The following is a 26,669-nucleotide window of genomic DNA, read 5'->3' as shown; positions in this document are numbered from 1 at the left end:
CTCTGCCTGCCTCTCTGCCTACCTGTGATCTCTGTCCATCAAATAAATAAATACAATCTTTAAAAAAAAGAATGAGACATAGAGAGAAAAAGGAAAGAAAGATTGCACTGCCAAGAAGACTGACTTCATTGTTATTTTTTATTTTACTTTGAAATAATATAGGTATTTAATGCAAACAGTTTCTGACCACACATTTTGGTTCTTTTCTGAATCATATGCATCCTCTCAATTTCCCAGAAGAGATAGTCTTCATATCTTGTTCAGAATAGAATAAGCATTGGCAAATCAATGGATTGATGAATAAAACTGTAATTCGTGAAGAGACACAATGTAGTTGGGGGGTAATAGGCAGGGGAAACCTACTTTGTGATTTAGAACAAAAATATTGAAGTCTCTTCATGACTTCTTTTCCTCTCACATACCTTGGAAGAATATAGTCTATTTTAAAATTTGTTTTAAATGATGGTTAAGGATTGAGGTGGTACTACCTTGATTTTTTAAAAATTTTTATTTATTTTTTAAATTTCTTTTCAGTGATCCAGAATTCATTGTTTATGCACCACACCCTGTGCTCCATGCAATAATGTGCCCTCCAAAATACCTACTACCAGGCTCACCCAACCTCCCACCCCCAACTCCTCCAAAACCCTCAGTTTGTTTCTCAAAGTCCATAGTCTCTCATGGTTCATCTCCCCCCTCCAATATCCCCCAATTCCCTTCTCCTCTCCATCTCCCCATGTCTCCCATGTTATTCCTTATGCTCCACAAATAAGTGAAACCATATGATAATTGACTCTCTCTGCTTGACTTATTTCACTCAGCATCATCTCTTCCAGTCCCATCCATGTTGTACAAAAGTTGGGTATTCATCCTTTCTGATGGAGGCATAATACTCCATAGTATATATGGACCACATCTTCCTTACCTTGATTTTAGATCACTTAAGTAGGACTGAGCAGAAGGATAAAGCCACAAGCATCTCATTTCAATCTTTTGGCTCTCATCACTGACTTGGCTGTAGAAGATGATAAATAACTCCCCTGATTCTGTGGGCTTGAGCAAAGATGTAAGTAGCAATATCAAGGTGACTCCAGAAGAGAGGAGCAAACCCACAGTGTGTCCTCACTAGACTCCTTCCCCAACATCCTGGGGAGATTCCAGTCTCTCCTGCTGGCTGTGGTGCAGCAACATGTCATGGAGGATTTTCTGGGCTGTTGAGAAAGACTCTGTAAACCATATTCTGACATTCTCTACTTTTTCATGGTGTGCACCAGACAGGAACATATGGTTCCAAATGTCTGTGGCAGTTGTGTAGAGGACACAACAGAAAGAGTTGTTTATGTTGAGAGTATTAAAAGAAGGGGGAGGGATATACAGGATGCAATGAATTGGCCACTGGAGAGCAGAGCCCTTCAATACTTGAAATCGTCTATTATGGTCCTTAGAGAAGAAAAACCGAGAGAGTTAAAACATTGATAATATCTACTTCTGTGAGAGAAAAAATATTCCCATTGATTATTGTAGAACTATTCAATGACAAAAATCAATACTACTCTAAGATTTTCAGTTGCTTGTCTAAGTAATTTTATAGAATGCAGGTATTTTGTAGTAGTAATTTACAAAGGGCTTTCACTTTGAGGATTTTAAAGGATAAACAGAGAATCAGTTCATAAACTGATACGGTTTCCTGTATGAATTTGCAGCTCAATAATTTGCTGTGGTAAGAGGACATTTGTTTACCTTGCCCTGGGATAAATATCCATCGAACTGGGCTTTTATCTGTTCTTTTCTCATTATGTAGCAAGCTTTTAGAGATCATTTCATCTGCCCCAAATATAGGAGTTGCACAGAAGTAATGCATTTCTGTTTTCACTCATTTGGGATTTAGTGGCTTTTCATGACTGAGGTCACCCTACTCTCACCTTGCTATTATGCTACAGATGATTCAAGGCAATTAGTACACAGACTTGGGGATGCTTCCAAAATTGACTGGCCCTGGATAAACTCAGGACACTTGAATCAAGTGATGTCTTACAACATGCATGACTTCCTGAATAAGGAGATACATTACCTTCCTGAGGTAGGAAAGCACTCACCATAAACAGACTCTCAAATAATGTTCTTGTGACTGGTCTAAGTTGCAGTGACCAGAACACTAAAGATAAGATTAATAACCCAACTCTCAGAAATTATAATTATCTGAAAGTTATGGACCAACTTTAAAAAAAAAAATAGCAGGGTAGGTCAAACATCTAACTAGGTTGGAAAATAGCTAGAGAAATATACTTTCATGTTCCCACAGAAGCAAGCAGAAACAATAATTTAATTGTTATTAGTTAATTTGGGAAGTGATTCCAGGAAAGATCAGTATAGGGCTGGTGGTATGAGACAGGAGGGAGAAGATAAAATATGCATTACCTAGCATGTTATCACTGCAGGCACTTGGAATGGAATCCCTTTGGAAATCTTGGGGAGAAAATGTAGAAAACACCTCAGAGTTCTCCCAGTTGAGGGGGCCGCTTCCAAGGGCATTGGCTGGTATTGAGCACAGGCCAATCTTCCAAAGTCAAAAAGGAAAAAACTGCCCATCGGAAGATTCGCAGCTGTTTTCAGGAAGCCCCTCTACTCACATGTAGAGGTTACCACAGAGAATGTATGGGTGGGGTATTGAGAGCATCTGTTCCTGCAATGTACACTAAAAATTATAAAATAAGTGCTTCTGGATAAAGGTGAAGGATGGAACACAGTTCCTCCAGAAATCTCATTAAAACTGTATTACCAAGGCTGGGAGAAAATGTAGCCATTGAGGAGTGGAAACCTAACAGGACACCTCGAGAATGCTAAGTCAGAACTGCCAGAAAGGAAGTACCAGCCTGCTCTTCAGGACAGAGAAGTCCCATGGCTCCGAGTGAATAGCCTGGTGTCTCGCTGCCCGCAGGGACCTAGGGAAAATGCAGGGCTAATGGAAACAAGATTGTTGAAACCCTCTTCCAAGAAACAGTTCCATCCATACCACAGGATAGGTTCCGATCCCCACCACCCTCACGTAAAACTGAAGGCATATTCTCTGGAGAGGGTAAGACAGAGATTCTCTAGATAGATGGATGCCAGATTGTCTAGATGGATGGATGCCAGAAAGTAATGAAAATGGTCTGGTTTGGGGAATTAAGTAAACATAGATGCAAACAGAGGTTAAAGCAGCCAGCTCTTCCATCAGTGGCCATCCAGTTCATAGACAGCCAGACTCTTACTCTTAAGAGAGGGCACCAGAAGGAGAGGCACATTGGTACAGCCACTGTGGACAATGGTATGGAAGTTTCTCAAAAAATTACATATAGAATTACCATGTAACCCAGTAATTCCACTACTGGGTATTTACCCAAAGAATATGAAACACTAATCTGAAAAGATACATACACCCCTATGTTTATGGCAGCATTATTTACAATAGTCAAGTTATGCAAGTAACCCAAGTGTCCATTTGTAGATAAATGGATAAAGAAGTTAGAAGTAATGGAATATTACTCAGCCGCAGAAAGAATGGAATCTTTCCACTTGCAACAATATGATGGATCTACAGGGTATAATGCTGACTGAAATAGGTCAGTCAGAGAAAGACAAATACCATATTATTTCACTCATATGTGGAATTTAAGAAACAAAACAAAGAAAAAAGAGTGAAACAAAACAAAACAAAAAACCCAGACTCCTAAGTAATAGAAGACAAACAGATGTTTACCATAGAGAAGGTGGGTGGTGGGAATGAGTAAAATAGATGAAGGAGATTAAGAATATACTTATCATGATGCCCACTGAGTAATAAATAGAATTATTGAATCACCATATTGTACATCTGAAACTAATAGGACACTGTGCATTAATTATATTGAAATTTTTAAAATTTAATTTAATTTAAAGAAAAGTCTACCAGAAACAGCCTTCTCTTGGGAATGTAACCAATCCATGAGAAAACTCTTAAATATACTCCTAGATTCTTAAATATACTGACAGCTTCTGATGTCATGCTGTGTTTTTCTTTAGCAAAGTTTAGAATCCATAAGCCTTGCCTAGTTTTACTCAGAGGTTGCAACCAGCATTCTGTTCCCCTACCTAAAATATGAACAGACAATAAAGGGTCATAGGAACTTTGAGAAAGTTTCCACCATGGACTAAAAAACACAGAAAAAAAAGTATCTTGAAAGTAAGAGAGACTATTTAGGGGAGATAATTTTCCAAGAATACCCTCAAGGGGTTAAAAAAGATAGTGCACCTATGAAACAAAACTCTTTTTAAAAAAAATTCAGAGTAAAATATCACTTATAATATAAAAACATAATAGTATAAATAAAAAATCATAAAAGGATTAAAAATCAAGTTGAGAAAATGTCCCAGAAGGATGTACAAATTGACAAAGAGCTGCACTAATATAACAGGTACAATATCTGAATAAATTGAATTTTAGAAATAAAGATCTTACAAGTACTTCTACTAAAAGCTACTTGAGTATGTACTGAGGAAAATGAATAAAGAAGAGAAATAGAAACAGAGACAGAGAGATATAAAAAGGGATAAGAAGAAAAGGAGGAGGAGCAGGAATAGATGGTATTCAAAGTTAAACTAAAGCAAAAACACCAGAGATGAAATATAGAAAAAGGGAAAAGAATTTCCAAGATGAGGATGAAAGTGGTAGTCCAACCAGGAGGGACACTGACCTGCACATTGATGGCTACCAGTCCTGATGAAAGTAGTGTTAATTCAAAAAACGGACATGTAGAGGCCTGTCCCTACCATCTTTTTTGATATTCTGTCGTTCTTTTTATTTCACATAAAAGAGCTCCCTGACCACTATTCTACCAAAATGAGAGAATAAACCAAGGACCACATGTATGTAGTGAAGAACTTGGCCTTGCCTAAAGAGAGGCCTGGCCTTTGCCCTGGGCTTGGAGAGGGAGTCTATGTTATTATGACGAGCATGTCTCTAGTTAGGGAAGAAACTGTCCATATCTGATAATTTTAGGATCAAGGCTGGCCGTGGCAGAAAGACCAACCATCTGATTCAGGGTAAAGAGTTTGGCTTACATGGTATCCCTTGATCTGGGGAGTAATCAACCATGTGGATAATCAACGAATCCAACAATCATGCCTGTGTAATAAAGTCTCCACAAAAACTCCAGAGCTCAAGAGAGTTTTCTTGATTGGCAATATTCCATGCATATTGTCACATGATGATCCCAGGAGAAAAACACATCCTGACTCCATGGGGAGAGGACAGCAGAAGCGATGCGTTTGGAACCCTCCCAGACTCTGCCCTATGCGTCTCTTTTTTGTCTGATTTTAATCTATATCCTTTTCCTATAATACTCATAACCATGAGTAGAATAACTTTTAGTCAAGTTCTGTGAGTCTTTCTAACAAGTACTTGAGCTCAGGGGTGATTTGGGGAATCCCTCAAATCTACAGTTGGTGTCAGAAGTGAGGAATGTCTTGGGGACTATATCCTTAAACCTAACAATTTGGCTAAGTCCAAGCGCATGAACTCCAGAGAACAGAGAATGCATCCCAGGAAAGGAAAAACAGGCGTAACTTAGATTTCCTTCCGAGACAGGGAGGAAAACTGCCAAAATGACAGCCGCACTGAAGGCCAAGATAGCCCAGAACAAAGAGCAGGAAAATGGAGGTTTCCATGGGAGATGTCTTCAAGGGAATATAAAGAAGTAGAAGAAGATTTGTGAAGATTGGATAGGGAGGCTCTTGGGATCTCTGTAAAGGAGATAATACAAAGAAATCAAGACTATTAAAAAACAACAACAATAACAAGACAAATAGAAAAAACAAAGAGTAAGAGGAAAATGTAATCACAGCTCACTATAGTGCTCAACTGTGCAGAGTTGAATATAAACCCCAAATTGAATCTAAAATCTTAGTACAATAAGAAGAGGAGAAGGGGAAGCCAGTGGGATGATGGTATAAAAGAGTGAATATTTTATACACTATGACAGGATGATAGATCACACTTCAAACTGTTGAAGCCAGCGAGAACTAGGTGTGTATAATAGGTAGAAATATGGGATGAACAAATGTTGGACAAAACAACTGAACAAGTTGGAGAGGAGGAGCTTGAAAAGCTGTTGTATTGTTTTTACTTAGTGCTATCTAGCTTTTCAAAATATATATGTGTATTTATTTGATAAATAAAAATAATAGTCTAAAAATACATGACACTTGTAGGAGGATATTATGAGGAAAGAAATTAAGCCAAGATGTAGTAATAAGAAACTTGGTTTAATTTATATGATTTAAATATAAAGAAGCTTAGTGTGTTTTGTTGGCAGGAGACATGAACTGGAAATCTGTTTAGAAAGGGTGGGCTGAATAAAAGTTGGAATGTTATAATAGTTATGAGCCAATTCAACTTTTTAAAAGCAATCGCTAGCTCTCTAACCTAGGTTCTTAAGATTTCTGTGCAAGTATTCAATCATTTCAAAACTGAGATAATTTGAGTCTATAAGATTACTGAAAATAATGATTATTAAAACACAATGCAGGATGCCTGGGTGTCTCAGTCAGTTAAGCACCCGACTCTTGATTTTGGCTCAGGTCATGATCTCGGGGTCCCAAGATCCAGCCCCATATTGGGCTCCATGCTCACCAGGGAGTCTCCCCCTACTCACTCTTTCTGTCTCTCTCAAATAACTAAATAAATCTTTTTAAAAAAACATAATACAAAACCAAACTTCAAGCAAATTTTGCACACATGAGTTATATGCATAAGATATGACTTTTTTTAAGATATGACATTTTAAAAAAGATTTTATTTATTTATTAGACAGACAGAGATCACAGGTAGGCAGAGAGGCAGGCGGGGGTGGTGGGGGAAGCAGGGTCCACACTGAGCAGAGAGCCCGATGTGGGGGTCGATCCCAGGACCCTGAGATCATGACCTGAGCTGATGGCAGAGGCCTTACCCACTGAGCCACCCAGGCACCCCAAGATACAATATTTTTATACTTCCTTTCCTGAACTGAGATTTCTTGTCATGTCTTATAGACCTCTTGACCTCCCCAGCAGTCAAAACGAATCTATAAACATTAAATGAGCTTTAATTATGTATCAAGAATTGGGGAAGGTTCTGAATGTATCCAGAACCCCAACACTGTAGGCATAGATCCTGCACTTCTGGTGCTTATAATCTGTAAGAGGAGGGAAACATAAACAGATGAGTAATAGTTAAAATGTGTGACAAATGCTGAGAAGGAGAAATACAGGACACAAAAGAGTCATGGATGCATATACTTTTCATTGTGGACCCCAAAAAAGTAAAGAGATGTGAGGCATGAATAATCCCTCGTTAGGAAAAGTGTGATGAAAAGAGAGTTCCAGGTGGTGAGAGAAGTTTGGGAAAATGTCCTGTGACCTGAAGATGTGGATATGAGTGAGAACCAACAGAGGACCAGTGCAATAGTATCTAAGTGAGAAAGTTCTACATAATGTGCCTGGAAATGCAGAATGGGGAGGATCACCAGAAGCAAATACACGGAGAAGGTAATACACAGCCTGGGTGCTTAGGACTCTGTCTTACAAAGCACATAACTGACTAAGTAAATAATAACAAAGGAGTTTAGGTAAGAGAGAGGAAGCCAGAACCAAAGGTTTCCTATCAACTTTAGAATAAATTCTCAAATCTTTGAGAAGCTGGTAGGGATTCCAGAGGATCTGGGCTCTGCTTACATCCCCCATTTCATTGGTGCCACCCTCTCTCCAGCTCACATCTGTCCACCCACACCTTATTTCAAACATTTTTATGGTTAGGAGCTTCCCACAACCTTCTCTCTACCTGGATTGTTCTCCTCCTTCAGTGATGCAGCTACTCTTACAAGGCAAACTATAAAGTTTACTTCCTTAAAACTTTCTTAAGGTCCAAGGCAAGTTCCTCTTTTCAAGTCTATTATATCCTTTCACTTTCCTATATGGGAACTGCATTCTGTCTCTATGGATCAGTGTCCTTGTCTGTAAAATGAGGGTATTACTATCAGTTACCAGCTCAAAGTGTCATAGTGACTGAACTGTAAACCACTAAAACTAGTGCTGAGCATGTAATAAGGGCTTAGTAAATGTTAGTTATCATTTGAAAGAAGCCAGGCACAAAAGAACATATATTGTATTTACATGAAGTCTCAAAGACAAGGTAGAGGTGATTTGGGGGCAAGAATGGAAAGTGGCTGAGAGACGCCATAAATGTTTAGATAGTGATTTGTTTCTTATTTGGATTATTGATTACATGAGGATGTTTGCTTTGTGATAATTCATTCTGGAGCTCTGAACTTAAGATTTGTACCCGTTGTACAAAAGTCAGCTATCATCACCATCATCAATAACATTCACCACTGACATGATTTGTTGTTCTGTATTTATTTGCAGAACTGTTTACTTGACTAGAGGCTCCATGAAGGAAAGAACCAAACCTATTCACGGTGTCTCTAATACTTATATAGTACCTGAAACAGAACGTAACATAAGCCTTCCATGTCACTCTTCTATTCAAAGCCTTAAGTGACTTCCCATTTCACTAAGACTAAAATCAAAGCCCTCACAAAAGCCCACAATTTCTTGGCAGATCTAAATACCCACTATCTCTCTGAGTTAATCTTTATTGCTTCTGTCTCACTCAGGACTTAACAGACACATTGGAACTAGGTAGAGTTGGTAGTTGTGTGACACTGTGGAGGTATTAAATACTAGTGTCCCTTTGAAGTAGTTAATTTATGTAAATTTCACCACAACTTTAAAAAAAAAAAAGTGAGTACTCTAGAACTAGACTGGGCTCAAATTCTGGCTCGTCACTTCGTTGTATAATTTCTGACATATTGCTCCACATTTCTGTATCTCAAGTTCCTCACCAGTAACATTTGCAGGAGAGGAGTACTTACCTTCCAAAGTTACTCTCAGTATTAAGTATATTAATATGACAAACAGAGCCTAGAATATTGAATAAACACAAACTCAGTAGAAACAATAAATATTATTATTATTTTAATTTTTATTTATTTATTTGACAGAGATCATAAATAGGCAGAGAGGCAGGCAGAGAGAGAGAGAAAGGAGGAAGCAGGCTCCATGCTTGAGCAGAGAGCCTGATTCGGGGCTCGATCTCAGGACCCTGAGATCATGACCTGAGTGGCTTTAACCCACTGAGCCACCCAGGTGTCCCAGAAAAAATAAATATTATTTTAAGAAAAACTTATCTTCTTTATAACCAAAAGGGAACAGAGATGAGTTGTGAGCCCTCCCTTTTTTTTTTTTACTTTTTTAAATTTATTTTCAGCGTAACAGTATTCATTGTTTTTTGCACCACACCCAGTGCTCCATGAAATCTGTGCCCTCTCCAATACCCACCACCTGGTTCCCCCAACCTCCCACCACCCGCCCCTTCAAAACCCTCAGATTGTTTTTCAGAGTCCATAGTCTCTCATGGTTCACCTCCCCTTCCAATTTCCCTCAACTCCCTTCTCCTCTCTAACTCCCCTTGTCCTCCATGCTATTTGTTCTGCTCCACAAATAAGTGAAACCATATGATAACTGAATCTCTCTGCTTGACTTATTTCACTCAGCATAATCTCTTCCAGTCCCGTCCATGTTGCTACAAAAGTTGGGTATTCATCCTTTCTGATGGAGGCATAATACTCCATAGTGTATATGGACCACATCTTCCTTATTCATTCGTCCATTGAAGGGCATCTTGGTTCTTTCCACAGTTTGGCAACCGTGGCCATTGCTGCTATAAACGTTGGGGTACAGATGGCCCTTCTTTTCACTACATCTGTATCTTTGGGGTAAATACCCAGGTAGTGCAATTGCAGGGTCATAAGGAAGCTCTATTTTTCATTTCTTAAGGAATCTCCACACTTTTCTCCAAAGTTGTGAGCCCTTCTTTTTGAGAAATGGCTTTCAGAACTGGAAAGAGAAATGGAGAACATTAGTCCCCGTTGACTTTTAGGCATTAGTCTAACTACTCCCAGTTATGGTTGAGGTCTAAAGAAGTTCCGCAACTTGACCAAGAGCAAGTGAGCCACGGTTGGTGATCAAGCCAGGTTTGAGATGCAAGTCTTACGACATCTGAGTGCTCAGCCTGGATCTTTTCTTTACTCATGGAGGAACTCACTTATGTGTGGAGACAGCCAAACACCAGCTTGGTTTTAAGTCTCCACCTGACCGAATTTCTTTACACTCTTAGGTTGTTATAATAGGATATAAAGATAGGAATAAATAAGATATTTTTGTTTTCCTTTCAAAGATTTCACTGCAATTGTTTTCCACAGTGCTTTCACAGATGGACCAGTGTTACTATAAAAACTGTAGTAAAATTGTTAAACTGTGTGTAATGATAGCCACGGTGTTGAAGAATGAAATGGTCAAAGAAAGCCCTACTCCATCTCACATTTTACTGACATTTGAAGAAACATATGTGAGATTATACTCCAGTTTTGTTCAACACAGTGTACTAGATTAATGTCCTGGGGATAACACTAAGCAAAAACCGATCCATGTAGGAGATCTGAATAAAACCAAAAGAGGAATTTAGATTATTATTCAGTTCAATCTTACAAATGTGCACTTATGAATTGCAGGTTGTATGGCTTATGAGATATCATTCATTCATTCATTCATTCATTCAACAAACATTTATCAAGTTCCCCCTAAATGCTAGGCAAGTGAGTAAAAAGAGTAGTCTGCCATCATTGAGTTTATACTAAAGTAAGTAAATAATTAGTTAGTTGATCATGACCATGAGGGAAGTAAAACAGCCATTGTGAGGAGAAATTAATGGGAGCAGTTGATTAAGATGCAGATGGGAAGAATGGATAGAAAGAGGTCAATGTGGGGAGATGGACAGTGAAGAGTGTACTATAAGAGACCTGAGGGAGTACTGTGGTGATTTGGATAAGAGCAGTGGTTCTCAACCTGGGATGGCTTTGTACTTCAGAGGACATTTGGCAATGTCTGCAGATATTTTTTGTTTGTTACAATTTGGGAGCAAGGTACTACTGACATCTAGTGGATAGAGTCCAGGGAAGTTGGTAAACATCCTACATTGCTCAGGACAGCCTCCCCAAGGAATGATTTTCTCGCCCAAATATCACAAGTTTTGAGGCTGAGGAACCCCACACTAGTAGTCATGGATCTACAGAGAAAAAGAATAAAGGGATATTTTGAAGTTAAAACCAATACTGTTTGAAAACGGACTGAATATAGGAGGAAAAGTAAAGGAAAAATCAGGGATGGTATCCTGAGTTTCCAGTTTTAACAGCTGGATGGAAGGGGCTATGCATATGGAAATGAGAATATTGGGAAGGGGATTTGGGGAGGGGGCAATGCTGTGGCACAGAATCAAGAGTTTGACATGTTGTGTCAGAAATAGTCATTAGAATCAGCTGTGTGAATCTAGAGTTCAGAGGCAAAATCTGAGCATGAGATAAAATTTGGGAATTCTTGGCTTCAAGGCATTTAACATCGTAGACATATATGACATTGCCTAGGAAAAAACGAATAGACAAAGAAGTAGCCCTAAATGAGGATTTTATCCTGAATCAGTGATGCATTCCTACCACGCTCTAAAAGCCACTTGATCTTTTGCTCTCGGTGCCCTGGGTAACATTCTAAGTATACTCAAGTATACTCACCACTTTCTGAAACCCAGTTTTCATCTGGATTCCTTAGTTTATTTTAAGCTGTTTTTCTCTATATCTAGTTATTTTTTTTTGTATCTAATTATCTTCTAAAAATTAAGCAATTTTAAATGGATTAGTATCTAAGTATGTCATCAGCTCTCATAGGGAGCTCAATGCCGCATGCTCTTCTACTACTTTCTTATTAACCACACTAGCAGCTTGAGCTTGAGGTCTGGGGCCTGGGGGAAAGATGGTATGTATTCAATTGGACATTTTTATTTTTAAGAGGACACTATAAAAATGTGAATCAAAAGTGATTATCCCATAGTCATTTTGGGCAAAAAAATAACTAAATGCATATATACACAAAATACAGTCCTTCTAGAAAGCACAAAACAAATGAACAGCAGCTGCTGATCACTCATGAGTAACTCAACACCATGAGCCTGTGTACATGAGCAATGAAGGGAAGCATTCTAACAAGAAAATAAATTTCAGGTTTAAGCTTTATAGAATTTTACAAATGATACAGAAAAGTAAGTTAGGTGTGATGGTATCCTTAAAAACAAAAACTAAAACAAAACCTGCTTTAGGAAATGCAATCTTTCTAAGATCTCTACCAATCAAAAAGGAACTGTAATAAAAATAATAAAAGTAACAAAATTTCCTGAAATTGTATTGAATCAAGTACTATGACTACACAATTAATTAAATCAATATTAACTAATTTCCCATTGGACAATGTATTCTAACCTCTACTATATGAGACATATTTAAACTAGAAATACATGCATAGATTCATTTAACCAAAAGAGTAATTACCACAGATGAACTAATTATACTGAGTAACAAGATCCTTGGAAAAAACATTATATGTAGTAGTTAATGTCATCCTCCAATGGCCCCATTGTGTTATTATTATTCTTTGTTTTCCAGATGAGGATATCAAATCTTAGAGAGTGTGTTAGTCAGTGTGAAATAGGTCATCTTAAGTAACAAACAGACGTCAAAACACATTGATACTGTTACTCGTTTGTTGTTGCTCTGACAGCTATTCAGAGCAGCCCCTTTCCATAAAGTGACTCTGGGATCCAGGCTGATTTCATTTTGTCCTCTAGAAACTCTGACTTCCAGAGTTACTCTGTCAGGAGAAGACTATGCTGAAGGGCCATATGAGATCTCCCAGTGCCTTCCTTTTCAACCCAAAATAGCACATATCACTTCCCCTCATATTTTGTTAGCTACCAATTGTCACCTGATTACACCTAACTGAAAAGGTACAGACTTTAATGTGCCTGGGAAGAAAAAAAAATGGATATAGACAAGCACTGGCAAGCTCTATCCCCAGGAAATTACATAATTTAACCAAGGCTACAAATCTAGAATTAGGTAAAAACCAGGATTCAAACACTATTAGTTCAAAAGCTGACCTAATTCTAGACTTTAGCTTCTCAAGATCTAGGGATGCAGTCTTCACTATCTACTGACCCTGGATGTAGCAAGAAAACAACAACAACAAAGTCCTCTATCTTTATATTTATTTTCACACTAAGTAATCACAAATAAATACCCATTTTTCAGCTTTAAAGCATCAGTCCTTCATCAAGTCCTTCCTAAAGTCCTATAATGAGCTTAAATTTCTCCTTTTATTCATGCACAAAGTACCATTTTCTTTTCTTGTAACTCATCACATTTCCTCACTATCTTTGAGTTTCATCATAGTAGCAGTTGTATTCGGGCTGTTGTCTCCAAGGGCTTGGCACAATGCCTCCCACAAAGTAGGTGCTTAATATGCACTGAATGAACCAGTAAATGATTGAGTGAATGGAGTGTCTGACTCCTTTCTGAAGCACACATACCATTGTTTGACACTTTCCTGGCTTAGCAATGCTCCCACCCACACACACAAAAACTGGGTGAAATATACTCATCTTACAACTTCCATCCAATCTTCTTATTTTTCTTATTTCTTTTCACTTAACTAAGACTACTTTCTTTTAACATAAGAACTCTTCAAATTTCTGAAGATAACCAGCATATGTTCCTAATTCTTCTTGGTTTTATAAATCCATGCATAAGATGATATCCTAAATCTAGACCAATCCTTCTTCTTCTCTATGAATGTGTTCTGCTTTGGCAACTCTCATCCCATAGTATCCGGAAATAGGCCCACCACTTGAGGTATGAACTGACCACCTTCCAGTGGTGGGGTTATAATCTCCCTTGGAAGACAGGTGGTGCATTTTTGTCCAGAGAGGGTCTTCAGTAAAAAGTAGTTTCTGGCACCACATAGAAGGTACTCAGGTATTTGGTGAATGAATGAATGAATGAATGAATCTTAAGATACAATAGATTTGTTTTGTACTTCCTTTTTACTCTAGGCTGGTATGTCTGCAGACATGTTCTTCTAATAGATTGACTCAGTTTAGGTCAGTTTTCCAAAATCCATACTTAGGGGGAAAAAATAATCTATGAATATTAGTGCACAGCTAGCAACCATTTATATAGAACATTTCCCAGGAAGCTCTAAGGAAATTAAACCAAAATGATCTAAAGCTGATGATTTCCCCACGGAACTGTCCTTGTCCTTCTACTGAGAAATAGTCTCCAAACCTACATAGCTAAAATAGCCTGTCTTCCAGCGTTCAAACGTGACAGTCAACAGAAATCAAGAAAAAAAGTGGCGCTGGAAGCTGCCCCTTTCCCAGTTCTGCATCTGTAAATGGAAGCAATTTTACAAGAGAATATCTCGGGATCTGACTAGAAAAGAAGCTACTCTAATATTAGAGTACTGGAGGTTTCTCCTTCTCCTCTTCCTCTTCCTCCTAGTCAGAGTTAAAAACAGGAGCTCTGCTATTCTCCGAAGTGCTGGCGTCCAAGAAGGCGATTCTCCATCTAGTGATGAGGAGAGTAGTAGTTGGTCATCTCCACGACTCCCTAACAGGGACACAGGGACATAACCAATGAGGCCCCTTGTCACTCACAGTCCACAGCGGAGACTGCCTCCGTTCTGACCAGTAGATAAGATTTTCTCGGTCTCGAGTCTGCAACACTCCATCGACTTTCCAGCAGCGCAGCGCAAAGTTGAGGGAAAGGGGGAATGTGCGTGCCTGTGTGCGTGTGTGAGGGTCTGGATCAGTGGTGTTGGGGCGGGCAGTAAATCAAGGGTGGGGCCAGCGAAGGAGGGGTGGTTTGGAAAGCAAGGATAGAGAGAGGCGAGAGCGTGGCTCCGCTCCCACTTAACCTGCAGGCGCCCATCCTGCTCGCTCAGAGCCCCTGCACCAACTCACCCAGTACCCTTTCTCCTTCCTCCTCCGCCTTTCCCCTCCCCCCCCTTCTCTCACTGACCCCTCCACCTGCCCCCCACTTTCCATCTGACCAGAGGACGAATGAGCAAGACGTGCCCGCAAATTGGGGCAGCAACTTTCCTCAGCTGGTCTCTTGGCTCCGGGAGCCGGAGCGCGCTGATCCTCCGCGGTCTGCGGCCCATGGAGGAGGAGGAGGGCGAGCAGTGATGGGCTAGCGGCAGAAGCGAGGAGCCCGGAGCCAGCCCAGCGCTGCCAGCCAGCTCCTTGTTCCCACGCCCGCTCCCTCGATCTCTCTCCGCGGGGAGCGTGCAGGGTGCCGACGCCGAGCCTCCCGGGGAGGATGAGGCAGGGAGCCGGCCCGAGCGGGCTGCATCTCGCGGGCGAGCGGCCGCGGCTGGGTCTCGGCAGGAATTAAGAAGCTGGGAAGATGGAGCGCCGCGCACTCGTCGCCCAGCCCGGGCTCTGGACCAGAGACGCCAGCTGGGCACTCGTCTATTTCCTCTGCTACGTCCTCCCGCAGACCGCCCCGCAAGTACTCAGGATCGGTGAGTGAGCCCGGGGAGAGCGCTCCGGGCTGCCGGCTCGCGGGACCTGGCCGCTCCCCGCAGCCGGCGCGAAGGCGGCGGGTCCCGGGGAGGCAGCGCGCGCCGGCGCAAGGGCAGAGCCAGGGGGTGGCGAGGGCAGCGCGCACAGGAGGCTCCGAGAAAGGGAAGCCGCGTCACCGCTGCCCTCCTGGCGAGTGCCGGGCTTCCCCGAGAGGGATGGTTGGCGGGTTTTTCAATCCGGGCTCTAAGAACGCGGGCAGGAGTGCAGGGGGCCAAGCTCGCCCGCGCGGACACCCTACTCCAGGCGCGGGGTCGCGCGGCTGCAGCCAGTCGCTTTGGGCGCGGAAATGCGCTCTCTGGGCGTCTGGATGGACGTCGGAAGTCCAGATGCGCAGCCCAGGTCCCAGGCACCCCGGGTTCCTGGTACTCGCAGGCATGTCCAGATGTCAAGAGTAAAATTCGGGAACTACAGGGATTTCCTAGAACCTGGTAACCCCAGCCTCCAAGTTTTCATCCCCAAGTTGGGTTCTTCTACATGGAGCCTCCGAAATCTGGAAGGTTCCTCCAGAGTGGGGCAGAGGCCGGCTCTGACTCTGGCTGAGAGTTTAAGGAGTGGAGTGGATAGTCAGTCCGTACCAAGAGCAGGTACCTAAGTGTCCCACTTGATCCTTGATCTACCACGCCTGCCTGCCACTAAGAATGACCCAGTATCCATCAAGATAATTCCCTGGAAGGCTCTGGACTTCTTTTTCAGGTGGGAAAAAAAGGACTGGAAGCCTGGGTGTAGGAACTCTGGGGCAGCCTAAAGAGAGCAAAAAGCAGGGCAATAGAAGAGTTGGGGAAGGGGGTACTTTGCTAGTGTGTGGTCATAAACCTACACGCACAGCACCCACCACCATGGTTTAGTGGAGGCACTAGGCTGAATTTCTAGGCTGTTGGGGGAGGGGTGTGTTCAAAAAGCTCTTTGCCTTCTTTAATATTCTTCCTTCCATACTAAACCCAATTTCTATTCCCTTGGTCTCAGTTTCTCCTCTCCCTTCCCCAACCAACTATGCTTCTTAGGGACACAAAAAGAGAGAGACACAGGTGAGGCTCAGATACCCCATGGGTCTCCCAGCTTCTCTAGTCTCCCACTTGAGGTAGCAGGAGTGAGGTCCTGAGCTCTAAGGTCTTCTAATTCACACCCTTTCCTGGACGCCACAGAAAGTGCCCAGAGCATTGCAATCACTCACCAAGTGATTCCCCTGAGCAGCTGAAATTTTTCACTTTACTGATTCTGACCCGCAGTTAGCAAACCTCTTTCCAAAGATTCAGAAACTAGTTCTTGTCACTCAACATCACTATTAAAGAAAAAAAAAAAAGTTACTACTTTGAAATGCATTTTCTCTAGGCATGTGGGATCTAATTTTCAAGAAAAGAAAAGATACTGAATGCTAATTTTTACTGCAGATATGTTTTTCTAGATTATGGATAATGATAATGTGCATTTTTGGATAATTCAGACTGTCCATTAAAAGAGTTCCAAAGTATTCCTTTCACACACACACACACACACACACACACACACAAATACCACTCAAAACCAAAATATCCTTCACCTTAGATATGTTCTAACCTTAACATCTTGATTTTTTTTTCCTGGATGCAGTGAGCCCTCCATGATCCAATAACAAATTCCTTTGAACAATACTAAATAAGTGATGAACGTTTGTTACAATTTCCAACACTTTTTAACTTAATAGGTGTTTTGCTTATACCTTATATATTTTAAAAGAGACAAATCTAGATGTACTAGAACAGGTTATGTCAGTCAATAACCCTCTTTCCTGTATAACTTAAGATAGCATTTTCCTCCCCTGCATTCCCCAAATCTAAAGGGATTTCCAGAAGGAGCGGAAGAGGATGTTTTAAAACATACTTGTTCACAGATATGAGTATTTATCCAAGCAATTATACTCATCCATTTAAATGTGGTTTTCAAAGTGAAAACATCCCAACATGATTCACTGACCTTAAAATATATGGTACAAGATAATGAGATTTCTTTTTTCTAAATGGGAGCTGAAATGCATAAAGTAAAATTGCATGGCCTGATGCTGTTTATGTGCAATACAGATGGATGTCCTAACTCTTTCTGGCTCAGAGTGACCTGTGTTGGTATGAGCCCTACCCTGTATGTACCTCAGGATGATACTTACTTTTAAACGGACATTTCAGCACCATGGAAACCAGCCTTAACTCAGAGGAAACCTGCCTTTTTACAGGGAGTTTCTTATGTCAGCCAAGTCCAGTACTGAATACAAAATATCAAAGGAGTTAGGGAGTGTGTGAAGTCTGTGTGTCTATGAGTGTGTGCACATGTGTATGTGTGTGTGTAGGGAAGGAAAGAGAAAAATTGAAATGCATTCTTTTTCATCTCTCATCTTTTTTTTTCCCTTTCCCACAAACCATGAACTCTCCAGCCAACCAACCAGAAATAGGGGCTTTTGATTATTGACTCCCATGTTTTCCAGTAACTTAAAATATCTAAAGCATAGCATTAATCTTAGGCACTTTGCACTATGTTTATATGAAATGACACTTGAATGCTTGAATGAATTATTTAGCGGTCTACTTGCTTGTGAGCGTCTGCTTAAACTTGAGCTATTGAGGGACGTGAATGAAAGGTAAACAATTTAAGATAACTCCATGTGTGCTAGTATTGGAGAGGTCATTTAGTATGTACATTTGCCTGGTTCTCACACATATTGTGCATATCTGTTGAAAAGTTTAATCAACCTCACACAACAGTTTAGGGACATGAAGGGAGTCCCGTAGGATGGAGATGCTCTAAATGTTACCACTGCACTCCAGAGGTTTCCCAGCACCGTGCATAGAAGAGAAATATGGCTAGCTGCTGGGAATTCCCTAGGGAGTGCTGGGTCTTCCCTTCTTCTCTGTATACTCCAGAGTATTCTAAAAACCAGCTAATCTCCACTCTTCTAACACCACCACCCCACACACACATTTTAGCTTCAGAGTCACATGGCCAGCCAACCTATAACTAATAGTCACAGCAGGGTCTAGGTGACCTGAGTAGATAATAACACACCTCCATTAGTAGAAATAAGAAAAGAAATGGAAAAAAAAAAAAAAAGAAAGGAAAGGAGAAAAGAAAAAAGAAAAGAAGAAAAGAAAAGAAAAAGGGAAAAAGAAAAAGAGAAAAGAAAAATAACACCATGTGCATATGTAATTTCTGAGACAGATTTATCCTATTTCTAATAATAATCATAACAGAAAGATATATTTACATCCTACATTTTTACATATCATCTTAATATACACAGTCATAGAGGTGTTGGTAAAAGAATAGAGTTAAGAAGTAAGTGGTGGGCGCCAGACTTTCTGACACATGATTTGTTGTCACAAAGCAAGGGTTGGGTCCCCTTTCTAAGACTTACGAGATAGGTCAGCGAGAGTTATTCAGTTTCACCGAGCCTTCATTTTGCATCTGAAAAATCCAACTAAAACAACTGCAACCTCACAGTGACATTGGTAAAAGTACATGAAATAGAATATGAAAGTACTTGGAGCAGTATTTGGATACATTAGTTGCATTGTAATCGTTTTATTGTTTTGTTTTCACTTTTTTTATTATTTACATTTTATTCCTGAACAGAGACTCAGTAGTAAATGTGGGATATTTCTGTTACACATTTAATATTTCAGAGCCCAAATCTCTTCTGCTGTGAATTAGCTGTAATGATATCTACCTTTACTCTTTCACCGGGGGAGGATCAAATAAACAATTTTTAGGACTTGCAAACAAACCTTTAAAAAATGTATTACTACTATGCAATTAAATATAGCATATAAAGAGAAATATTGTGGAAATTTATATGGATGTTGTGGAAAGTTAAATGACAATATAGTTGTCCAAATGCTCTTATTTCCTTAAGAGAGATCCAAATGAATTTTATTTTAATTATCAAGTTGGTCATAACATCATCTTTTAATATTTGATGCCAAAGATCCCCAAAGTTCCAAAATATGTTGCCTACATATGTGTTTGTATTTTTGCTTCCATGTACAAAAACTCAGAACTTTATTCTTTAGAAACCATGTTCTTTCATCATTTTAATATTAATTCTTCACTCAACAGCTTTTTACTACATGCTTACTTCCCTACTATGAGACAGAAATAATTCTAGATGCAAGGCATACAACAATGGGGGTGCCTGGGTGGCTCAGTGGGTTAGGCCTCTGCCTTAGGCTCAGATCATGATCTCAGGGTCCTGGGATTGAGCCCTGCATCAGGCTCTCTGCTCCAAGGGGAGCCTGCTTCCCCCTCTCTCTCTGCCTGCCTCTCTGCCTACTTGTGATCTCTCTCTGTCAAATAAATAAATAAAAATCTTAAAAAAAAAAAAAAGACATACAACAATGAATGAAACAGGCAAACACATCTGACCCCTTAGGCTTATATTCTGGTGGTGTGCACTGTATATAATCACTGAAGTGTTTCATCAGGCCCAATACAGACATTTGATTTTTTTCATTCCAAATGTTATACTCAGAGAGTTTTCAGTTCATTTCTGCCATTGACTTATGACATCAGTGGCATAGTCTACATAGAATAAGTTCAAGTCCCCAAATGCACAGAAGACAGAGAGAGTGGGTTCATTCTGCCATACCTGGAGCAGAAACTCTTACCTTTGTTTGGGCAGATCTGTTCGGCCTCAGGTAGATTTTACTCAGACAGAGCAGGGTGGTGTTGGTGTTAATATCAACTTGAGAACGCCATTAGTCCTTGAAAAATCTGAGAGAAACTGTCTTTTAGCATGATGGAAAGAGAGTGCCTGGATAATGGGAACATATTTCTGCAAATGAGCAGCTCTTTTACTATATTACCTTCCCTGCATAATTCATCTTTTCTTTTATATTAATTTTACAAGCCCAATGTTCATACTACGTTAAACGTCAACTGAGGCTACATTTCCTATAGGAAATGGTTTCTAATTTCCAGTTTTCAGTGAAAACACCATGACTTGGTAGCTTTGCCTAAGTTCGAGTGCTGGTTAGTAGAAATGCCAGAACTTGAAACTAGTTTTCTGCTCTCAAGTTTCAAGCTACTTGCATTAAAGTATGTGATATTGTGTATGGATTTAGCAATGCAGTTACATAACTATTTAAGCTGAAATCAAATATAAGAGAGATGAAATGTTGCTCTTAGGGATTCAGGGATAACCACATAAATCAAAGTTAAAGTAATTTATATTTGAGTATATTTTAGGCAATTAGCAAAAAGGAGATACGGTATTATTATTTGATTCTCCGTAATTTCACTTTATGAGGGGATTAAGGAAGGCAATCCAGTTGGAGGGGAAAGCTTGCTCCTGAATGCCGAGCAAACACACCATTTTTAATGAAATCCTACACTTCATGGACCAGTTTTGAGGGAGAATTGATGGAGATAGTCTGGTAGTGGTAATTTTCCATAGCCTCTCTTCCATTGTTCCACTGATAATTAACTGTATAATCTAGGAAATGTCATCTATGTCCTAAAATTTTCCAGAAGTTATGGCTCCTAGAAGAAGGAGTAAAGAACTCCAGTTAGAAGAGCATTCTCTTTTCTACCTGACTTTTCCTAATTGGCTGACCTTGAAAAGATTGCTAACATGTGTTTTTTGGGGGAGTGTGTGTGTGTGTGTGTGTGTGTGTGTGTGTGTGTTGTTAGCTAGAGAAGAAGTAGTCACAAACTCATGGGTTTGTTGCAAAGATGAAATGTGGTATCATATGTCAAATGAGGGTCATGTGATAGAGTTGACCAGGGTACCTCCCTCTCTCTCTCCCTCCCTGTGAATGAACAGGGCAGTTTTGTGCTCTAGAATAATTTATTTGTGTGGCTAACTAAGTGTGGAGAAATGCTGTCACTTAGAGATTCATGAGGTGGGTTTGTGTATTAAAGGCTCTTTGTGATTCTGCACGAAGAAACCTGTTTCTTTTTCTAAATCCAGTATTTCCTACATTTCGTTATCAGAGGACTCTTACTTGAATCACAACGACTAATGTCTCACCAACTCTTACTCCTTAGAACATATCTCAGGAAACACTGGCTAATAAAATCACTGAAATTTAAAACTTCCACATATCAGAACTCACATGACCACACATCCTACTACTTCTTCAGTCTAACCAAAATTCGGTCCACTTTACCTCAGAACTTTTTAATAAAGCTTTAGGAGTACAGTTGATCTTTGAACAACACAGCGATTAGGGGCACCAACCCCTGTGAAGTTGAAATTCCTCATGTAACTTTTGACTCCCCCCAAAATTTCACTGCTACTTGCCTACTGTCCACTGGAAGCCTTATTAATAACACAAACTGTTGATGAGCTTAGATTTTATAGCTGTATGTATTATATACTGTATCCATATAATAAAGAAAGCTAGCAAAAAGAAGATGTTAAGAAAATCATAAGGAAGAGAAAGTACATTTAGGGTACTGTACTGTATTTATAAAAAAAAATAAATCTGCATGTAAGTGGACCCATGCAGTTTTCAAACCCCTGTTGTTCAAGGATCAATTGCACATTTAAATGTTTGGATACTTGTTGTTCTCTGTTATGTTAAAAACATTTTAAATACCACATTACCTATGCTGAAAGGTATATCATTTTTATTATTGTGAAATGTGATATGGGGATATTTTCCTAATTTTATTCTCTAGACTTGCTTTTTAACATGATTTTTTAAATTAACATATAATGTATTATTTGTTTCAAGGATACAGGCTTACATATTTCACAGCACTCCCCTCCCCTATTACATAGCACATACCCTCCCCAATGTCCATAACCCAATCATTCTCTCCCTACCCCCTCCACTCCCAGCAACCCTCAGCTCGTTTTATGAGATTAAGAGTCTCTTGTGGTTTGTCTCCCTCCGGATCCCATCTTGTTTCATTTATTCCTCTCTGCTCCCCACAACCCCTCTCCCTGCCTCTCAAATTCCTCATATCAGAGAGATCATGTGATAATTGTGTTTCTCTGGTTGACTGCTATAAACATTCAGGTGCATGTGCCCCTTCGGATCACTATATTTGTATCTTTAGGGTAAATACTGGTGCAGTTGCTGGCTCATAGGGTAGCTCTATTTTCAGCTTTTTGAGGAACCTCCATGCTGTTTCCCAGAGTGGCTGCACCAGCTCGCATTCCCACCAACAGTGTAGGAGGGTTCCCCTTTATCAACATCTGTCATTGTTAATTAATTTTAGCCACTCTGACTGGTGTGAGGTGGTATCTTATTGTAGTTTTGATTTGTATTTTCCTATTAGTCTCCCTTTTAAAAGAGTTGAAGGGGGGACAGATATTATCCCCAGAAAACTCCAGAATTCTTGTCAATGTCTCTACTGACCAGACTTGCTCATGTTCTCATTCTTAAGCTGAGTATTGACAAGCAAGAGGAGATCATCCCAGTTTTCCAAAGAAGCACATGGTCATATGGAAGATGTTGGGTTGTTGAACAAAAGGATGTTCTGTAAATAAGAGAGAGTGGGCTGATCATTTGTTGAGTGGATACAATATTGACCATGAGGAATAGAAAGAAAACAGGGGATAAGCTTCAAGCAGTGCACTTTGACGATCTGACTGCTAAACGGTGTATGTCATTCACCTAATATGTCTGGTGGACCAGAGACACTTGGCATCCTTACTGACTTGTCCACTATTCCAAACTTCCATCAGCCTTACTATACTTCATTCTACTTCACTTTGTTTGTACTATATTGCTGTGACTTCTTTGTTTGCTTTAATTTATGCCTTATCTCACCAATTACATCTTCAGCATCTTAAGCTCAGGGCATTATTTTCCTTGTCTTTCCCTTTTCCTTCCTATATTTCTTATAGGCCATTTGTTTATTTCTATATCTTAAGATTCTGGTGGATATTACGGCTCTGGATACCGTTCTCAAAGGATGGGAGTAAGTCCTTCCCTATGTGCCTATTCTGTGTTCAGCACAGTGCCAGGTTCGTTGTAGGTTCTCAGATGTTTGTTGAAGACTGTTTAAATGAAAGAAGCTGGAGAGTAGTGTTGGAGCATCAAGCTTAGTGGTGCGCCTAGGATGCAACAATGAAAGAGGCTGCTTATTTACTTTTCTAGTGAGCCCACATTTTAGGGGTTTTTTTGTTTGTTTTTTGTTTTATTTTTTATAAACATATATTTTTATCCCCAGGGGTACAGGTCTGTGAATCGCCAGGTTTACACACTTCACAGCACTCACCAAAGCACATACCCTCCCCAATGTCCATAACCCCACCCCCCTTCTCCCAACCCCCCTCCCCCCCAGCAACCCTCAGTTTGTTTTGTGAGATTAAGAGTCACTTATGGTTTGTCTCCCTCCCAATCCCATCTTCTTTCATTTATTCTTCTCCTACCCACTTAAGCCCCCATGTTGCATCACCACTTCCTCATATCAGGGAGATCATATGATAGTTTTCTTTCTCTGCTTGACTTATTTCGCTAAGCATGATATGCTCTAGTTCCATCCATGTTGTCGCAAATGGCAAGATTTCGTTTCTTTTGATGGCTGCATAGTATTTCATTGTGTATATATACCACATCTTCTTGATCCATTCATCTGTTGATGGACATCTAGGTTCTTTCCATAGTTTGGCTATTGTGGACATTGCTGCTATAAACATTAAGGTGCATGTGCCTCTTCGGATCACTACGTTTGTATCTTTAGGGTAAATACCCAGTAGTGCAATTGCTAGGGTCATAGGGAAGTTCTATTTTCAACATTTTGAGGAACCTCCATACTGTTTTCCAGAGTGGTTGCACCAGCTTGCATTCCCACCAACAGTGTAGGAGGGTTCCCCTTTCTCCACATCCTCGCCAGCATCTGTCATTTCCTGACTTGTTGATTTTAGCCATTCTGACTGGTGTGAGGTGATATTGCATTGTGGTTTTGATTTGTATTTCCCTGATGCCGAGTGATATGGAGCACTTTTTCATGTGTCTGTTGGCCATCTGGATGTCTTCTTTGCAGAAATGTCTGTTCATGTCCTCTGCCCATTTCTTGATTGGATTATTTGTTCTTTGGGTGTTGAGTTTGCTAAGTTCTTTATAGATTCTGGACACTAGTCCTTTATCTGATATGTCGTTTGCAAATATCTTCTCCCATTCTGTCAGTTGTCTTTTGATTATGTTAACTGTTTCCTTTGCTGTGCAAAAGCTTTTGATCTTGATGAAATCCCAATAGTTCATTTTTGCCCTTGCTTCCATTGCCTTTGGAGTTGTTCCTAGGCAGATATTGCTGCGGCTGAGGTCGAAGAGGTTGCTGCCTGTGTTCTCCTCAAGGATTTTGATGGATTCCTTTCTCTCCTTGAGGTCCTTCATCCATTTTGAGTCTATTTTTGTGTGTGGTGTAAGGAAATGGTCCAATTTCATTTTTCTGCACGTGGCTGTCCAATTTTCTCAACACCATTTATTAAAGAGGCTGTCTTTTTTCCATTGGACATTCTTTACTGCTTTGTCAAAGATTAGTTGACCATAGAGCTGAGGGTCTATTTCTGGGCTCTCTATTCTGTTCCATTGATCTATGTGTCTGTTTTTGTGCCAGTACCATACTGTCTTGATTATTACCTCATTGTAATAGAGCTTGAAGTCTGAAATTATGATGCCTCCAACTTTGTTTTTTTTTTTTTTTTTTTTTCAACATTCTTCTGGCTGTTCAGGGTCTTTTCTGGTTCCATATAAATTTTAAGATTATTTGTCCCATTTCTTTGAAAAAAAATTGATGGTTATTTTGATAGGGAATATGTTAAATGTGTAGATTTCTTTAGGTAGCGTAGACATTTTCACAATATTTGTTCTTCCAGTCCATGAGCATGGAATGTTTTTCCATTTCTTTGTGTCTTCCTCAATTTCTTTCATGAGTAATTTATAGTTTTCTGAGTACAGATTCTTTGCCTCTTTAGGTTTATTCCTAGGTATCTTAAGGTTTGGGGTGCAATTGTAAATGGGATTGACTCCTTAATTTCTTTCTTCTCTCTTGCTTTTAGTGTATAGAAATGAAACTGATTTCTATGCATTGATTTTATGTTCTGACACTACTGAATTCTTCTGTGAGTTCTAGCAGTTTTGGATTGGAGTCTTTTGGTTTTCCACATAAAGTATCATATCATCTGCAAAGAGTGAGAGTTTGTCGTCTTCTTTGCCTATTAGGATGCCTTTTATTTCTTTTTGTTGTCTGATTGCTGAGGCTAGGACTTCTAGTACTATGTTGAATAACAGTGGTGAGAGTGGAGATCCTGCCATGCTCCTGTCCTTACGGGAAAAGCTCTTAGTTTTTTTTTCCCATTGAGAATGATATTCCCTGTGGGTTTTCATAGATGGTTTTGATGATATTGAGGTATGTACCCTATATCCCTACACTCTGAAGAGTTTTGATCTAGAAAGGATGCTGTACTTTGTCAAATGTTTTTTCAGTATCTATTGAGAGTATCATATGGTTCTTGTTCTGTCTTTTATTAATGTATTGTATTACATTGATTGATTTGCAGGTGTTGAACCAACCTTGTAGCCCAGTAATAAATCCCACTTGCTCATGGTGTATAATCCTTCCAGTGTACTGTTGGATCCTCTCAGCTAGTATTTTGGTGAGAATTTTGCATCCATGTTCATCAAGGACATGATCATCAATTCTCCTTTTTGATAGGGTCTTTGCCTAGTTTTGGGTTTGGGGATCAAGGTAATGCTGACCTCATAAAATGAGTTTGGAAGTTTTCCTTCCATTTCTATTTTTTGGGAACAGTTTCAGGAGAACAGGTATTCTTCTTTAAATGTTTGATAGAATTCCCCTGGGAAGCCATCTGGCCCTGGGCTCTTGTTTGTTTGGAGATTTTTGATGACGACTTCCATCTCCTTACTGACTATGGGTCTTTTCAGGTTTCCTATTTCTTCCTGGTTCAGTTTTGGTAGTTTATGTGTTTGTAGGATTGCATCATTTCTTCTAGATTGTCAACTTTGCTGACATATAGTTGCTGATGATATGTTCTTATAATTGTTTGTATTTCTTTGGTGTTGGTTGTGATCTCTCCTCTTTCATTCATGATTTATTAATTTGGGTTCTTTCTCTTTGGTTTTTCATAAGTCTGGCTAGAGGTTTATTA

General features: G+C 39.9%; 1 protein-coding gene across 5 annotated transcripts in view; it reads left to right on the top strand.

Moving 5' to 3' along the window:
• The first annotated feature begins 14,546 nt into the window (after positions 1–14,546).
• GRIK1 (glutamate ionotropic receptor kainate type subunit 1) overlaps positions 14,547–26,669 on the top strand; it is a 394,644-nt gene continuing 382,521 nt past the window's right edge. For 3 of the 5 annotated variants that reach the window (XM_059164562.1, XM_059164565.1, XM_059164566.1), the window contains exon 1: positions 14,548–15,519. In XM_059164562.1, the coding sequence (XP_059020545.1) occupies positions 15,402–15,519 (118 nt within the window). In that variant the 5' untranslated portion in view covers positions 14,548–15,401. Of the gene's footprint in view, positions 15,520–26,669 lie in introns of all 5 variants that reach the window. The other 2 variants (XM_059164563.1, XM_059164564.1) reach the window with 2 other exon arrangements.

The sequence above is a fragment of the Mustela lutreola genome, chromosome 2 (genome assembly GCF_030435805.1).
Source record: "Mustela lutreola isolate mMusLut2 chromosome 2, mMusLut2.pri, whole genome shotgun sequence".
NCBI lineage: Eukaryota > Metazoa > Chordata > Mammalia > Carnivora > Mustelidae > Mustela > Mustela lutreola.
The sequence above is the reverse complement of the archived record's forward strand: the minus strand, read 5'-3'. Positions and strand labels throughout refer to the sequence as shown.